The 4,475-nt window shown below is 49.8% G+C and overlaps 1 protein-coding gene across 3 annotated transcripts in view; it reads right to left on the bottom strand.

Annotated features, from left to right (window-relative positions):
* ODAD4 (outer dynein arm docking complex subunit 4) overlaps positions 1-4,475 on the bottom strand; it is a 24,420-nt gene that overhangs the window by 4,914 nt on the left and 15,031 nt on the right. For all 3 annotated transcript variants that reach the window (XM_059379271.1, XM_059379272.1, XM_059379270.1), the window contains 2 exons: positions 3,800-3,996; positions 495-595 (listed from right to left, as the gene is read on the bottom strand). In XM_059379271.1, the coding sequence (XP_059235254.1) occupies positions 495-595; positions 3,800-3,996 (298 nt within the window). The remainder of the gene's footprint in view (positions 1-494; positions 596-3,799; positions 3,997-4,475) is intronic.

A 4,475-nucleotide genomic window follows, 5' to 3' on the forward strand; every position in this document is an offset into this window, starting at 1 on the left:
CATCGAGCGCCACATCGAGCGCCACATCGAGCGCCACATCGAGCGCCACATCGAGCGCCGCATCGAGCCCCGCATCAAGCCCCGCATCGAGCCCTCTGCTCGGCAGGGAGACTGCCTCCTCCCTCTCTCTCTGCCTACTTGTGATCTCTGTATGTCAAATAAATAAATAAAATCTTTTAATAAAAATAAAATAAAATATATAAAAAATAAAAAACAAAAGAAAAGAAAATGGAAACTATGGGAGAATATAACAGGAAATACCAGCATACATAGTTAAAGTAAATATGTTTTGTAAAACTTCCATTTCTATTGTTTATTTCAAATAAAAATAGGTATATTGGGCTGCTGTATAGATTGAGAGCATCAGCGAGCATTTGAAAGGCACTACCCCTGCAGCTGGTGGGTAATAAATACCCGGGCTCTGGCTGACCCACGGGCTGAGGACCCCCCCACGCTCTCCCCGAAGCCAGGGCCCAGCAGGGTGGGCAGCTCACGCTGATGATGGCCTGCTGCGCCTCGTTGTTGTGGACCAGCTTCGCTCTCTCCAGGGCTTTCTCAAAGTTGCTCACGGCCGACTCGAAGTCTCTCAGCTTGACTGGAGAGCAGAGAGGAGGCAAGCACAGGGAGACTGTGACACTGTGTGTTGGACAGTGTGACGGCCCAGCCCCTCCCGGGGTCAGTTAGAAGTCCCAGGCCTCAGGCAGCATCATGGAGCTGCCCATCTCCACCCTTACCACCACATTCCTGGGCCAGCTCACCAATGGCTACCAGAACCTAGGAGCCGGAGCCTTGGCTAGCAGCCCTCTCAGAGAGGTCAGAGAGGGAAGAAGGGTCTGGGCCAGGGCCTGTGCGCACACCATGTGTCACCAGGGCAGAGGGACAATCCCATCTTCCCATCTTGCCCCAACATAGGATTGTTCCAGGAATAGAAACCCATATAAATAAATAAATTAAATAAATAATTTATATATATATATATGGTATATATATATATATGGTACAGAAATACACACACACACACACACACATTTTAAAATAGGCTCCCTGCATGTGGAGCCCGGTACCAGGGCTTGAACTCACGATCCTAAGAGCAAACCTGAGCTAAGAAAAAGAGTCAGAGGCTTAACCAACCGAGCCACCCAGGCGCCCCTGGAAACCGGTATTTTAAAAATGTTCATTCAAACTGACCTCACCTGTTGTGAAGACCAACGGAGATCAGATGAAAAAGGGCTGGCTGTGACTCACTGGCCAGCAGCTGGAGTCCAGCCCCGGCACTGGTGCAATCTGAACCCCGAGAGGAAGCAGCGGCTTGCTCCCCCAGCTGGTGAGTGCTGCAACTGGGACCTCACTGAAGTGGTGTGACTGACTGCCCACGGTTTCTGACAGGAGGCCCCAGGCCCGAAGCTCCGTAGCCAGACTGGATGGCCTCTAGAACCCAGGGGCTCCAAGCAGCTGCATTTGGTTTTTCCATCCCAGAGTGGGGAAACTGAAAGTAGCAGTGACTGCCTGGCTCTCCAGGGGCCTTTGGGGCCAAGCAAGTCCTCAAGAGGAGACTGAGGAGGAGCGCCTGGGTGGTACGGTCTGTTAAGCTTGGGTGCCTGGGTGGCTCAGTGGGTTAAGCCTCTGCCTTCAGCCCAGGTCATGGTCTTGGGATCCTGGGATCGAGCCTTGCATCGGGGTAGGAGTGGGGGGGGGGGTCTCTGCTCAGCGGGGAGCCTGCTTCCCTCCCACCCTCCGCCTCTCTGCCTACTTGTGATCTCTCTGTGCCAAATAAATAAATAAAATCTAAAAATAAAAACAAGCTGAAGCGTCAGACTTGTGGTTTTAGCTTAGGTCCTGACCTCTGGGCTGTGGGATTGGAGCCCTGTTCCTGCCTCCGCCCCAAGCATGGAATCTGCTAAAGTTTCTCCCCACCCCCTTTAAAATAAATAAATAAATCTCTCTCTTTTTAAGATTTATTTATCTATTTTAGAGAGAGAATGCACAGCAGGGAGGGCTGGGGCGGGGAGAGGGAGAGAGAAACTTACGCAGATTTCCTGCTGAGCACGGAGCCCACTTGGGGCTCCATCTCACACCCCTGAGGTCAGCACCTGAACTGAAACCAAGAGTCGGAGGCCTAACTGACTGCACCACCCAGGCGCCCCAGTAAATAAATCTTAAAAAAAAAAAAGACTAAGGACAACACTGACCCTGAGGGGTACATCTCATTTCCCCCTCAGTTTATACTATGCCCTCCTGAGAACAGAAAAGGGTATTAGGAAAAGCTCTAGTACTCACGCCTTCCCCCAGTTTCAAGCTTCCAGGGGTCCTGTCTAACTGTGATTTTAGGGAAGAATCTCTGATTTGTAACGAGGCCCATGAGGCCCTGCAGATCTGGCCCCTCCTCGTCCACCCCATCCAGACCTCCTGGCCCTCAAAGCTGACCCTGGTTTCCCTCAGCTTCTTAAATCCCCCAAACTCCTCGCCACTTTTACATGGTGTTCCTTTGGCTGGAAAGTGCTGTCCTCAGCTTTTAGGATAGTTGGCGGTGCCTTCTCATCCTTAAGGTTTCTGCTTCAAAGTGACTTCCTCAGACATGAAGGCAGGACAAGGTCATCAAAAATTATCCCTACTGTGTGCCCTGCTTGGTGCCTCAAAGGTGCCAAGAAAGTATTTGTGGTAAGAATAATGAATGATGATGCAGCCCCTGCCGCATCACCTCCCCCACTGGGGGTCCGCTGCACCCCCCGGGTAAGGGCCTGGGCTCCACTCCCAGCCTCATTGCTTACTGACCTGTGACCTCCAGCCATTTCCTTCCTAACTTTTTGATTTATGAAATATTTCAAATATACACAAACATAGATGACATATAGTGAGGCCCTATGACTCGTCACCGGGCTTCAACAATTCGAAATACCACCAACTCTGTCTCATCTGTTCTTGCTCACCCCTGCCCCTTGCTGGGTTATTTTAACAACTTTACTGAGGAGTAATTTAGATATTATAAAATGCCCCATTTGTGAGTATACAGTTCAATGACTTTTAGTAATTTGACGGAGTTGTACAATGATCCCCACAACCCAGTTTTAGGACTTTTCCATCAAGCACCTAACATGCTCTCTCTCTGTCAAATAAATAAGTAAATTTTTTTTTTATTAAAGATTTTTATTTTTACTTATCTGACAGAGAGAGACACGGTGAGAGAGGGAACACAAGCTGGGGGAGTGGGAGAGGGAGAAGCAGGCTTCCGCAGAGCAGGGAGCCCAATGTGGGGCTTGATCCCAGGACCCTGAGATCATGACCTGAGCTGAAGGCAGAAGCTTAACAACTGAGCCACCCAGGTGCCCCGATAAATAAAATCTTAAAAAAAAAAAAAAAAAAGGAACATCTGCATCACTCTGGAAACATTCCTCATGTGACCTGGCAGTCAGCTAAACCATGCAGTGCCTCCATTTCCCCATCTTCAAAAGGAGGACAATACTACCTTCATCACTGGCTCACACAGTGATTAAGTGCAAGAATGCACATGAGAAGGGTTCCAAGGCCAGAGAAGGTGGCCCTGTTGATGATGATGCAATGCTGGGCTGATTTGCAGCTGAGATCCTCGGGGCAGCTTCTGGGGTGCTCCCGGCTCTCACGCTTACAAGAGGCACTTACTGCACACCAGTCAAAATGAAGGACTCTATCCCCTACTCTCAGGGGCCACATTCATCTGGCCAGGGACACATTGGGATGATAAGTGTCCCCAGCCCTCATCTGTACCCTCAGCTGGAGGCCTGGGAAAGGTAGTGAGGAGAGTCCTCTCTCTCCATGCCCATACCTTGTGCCTGTGCCACCAGAACACTGGCATTCAGCTGCCACTCAATGTCTCCTTCTTCCTCGGCACACTGCTGGGACTTCTCACCATAATGCTGGGCCTGCCAGGGCTGGTCCAGCTCCAAGTAGCAACGGCCAATCTCATGGAACAGCCAGGTCTTCTCCAGGGTGGTTTTTGCCAGAGGGATCTTCTCTTCCCACCTGAGAATGTGAAGAACCAGGGTCACTTCTTTCCACTCAAACCCATGACTTGGCTGAGCAGAACTCGTTCTCCAGCTACGAGTTCTTTCCCACGCGGGAGTAGAGCCAGTAAAGCTTTAAGAGATTTTGAAATGGCCAGAGCTCCTTTGGTACGTTTACAGATAGAACTGAAACAATTGAAAATCCTGTTTGTAAACTTGCATTGCAAATAACATACAAATAACATTGAAGAGTATTGTTAAATATACAGAAGACAAAATCCACACGGAAGAGATGAGAATGGGGGCACCTGGGTGGCTCAGTGGGTTAAAGCCTCTGCCTTCGGCTCAGGTCGTGATCTCAGGGTCCTGGGATCGAGTCCCGCATCGGGCTCTCTGCTCAGCAGGGAGCCCGCTTCCTTCTCTCTCTCTCTGCCTGCCTCTCTGCCTACTTGTGATCTCTGTCTGTCAAATAAATAAATAAATAAAAATCTTAAAAAA

Source organism: Mustela nigripes, chromosome 16 (assembly GCF_022355385.1).
Source record: "Mustela nigripes isolate SB6536 chromosome 16, MUSNIG.SB6536, whole genome shotgun sequence".
Lineage (NCBI taxonomy): Eukaryota > Metazoa > Chordata > Mammalia > Carnivora > Mustelidae > Mustela > Mustela nigripes.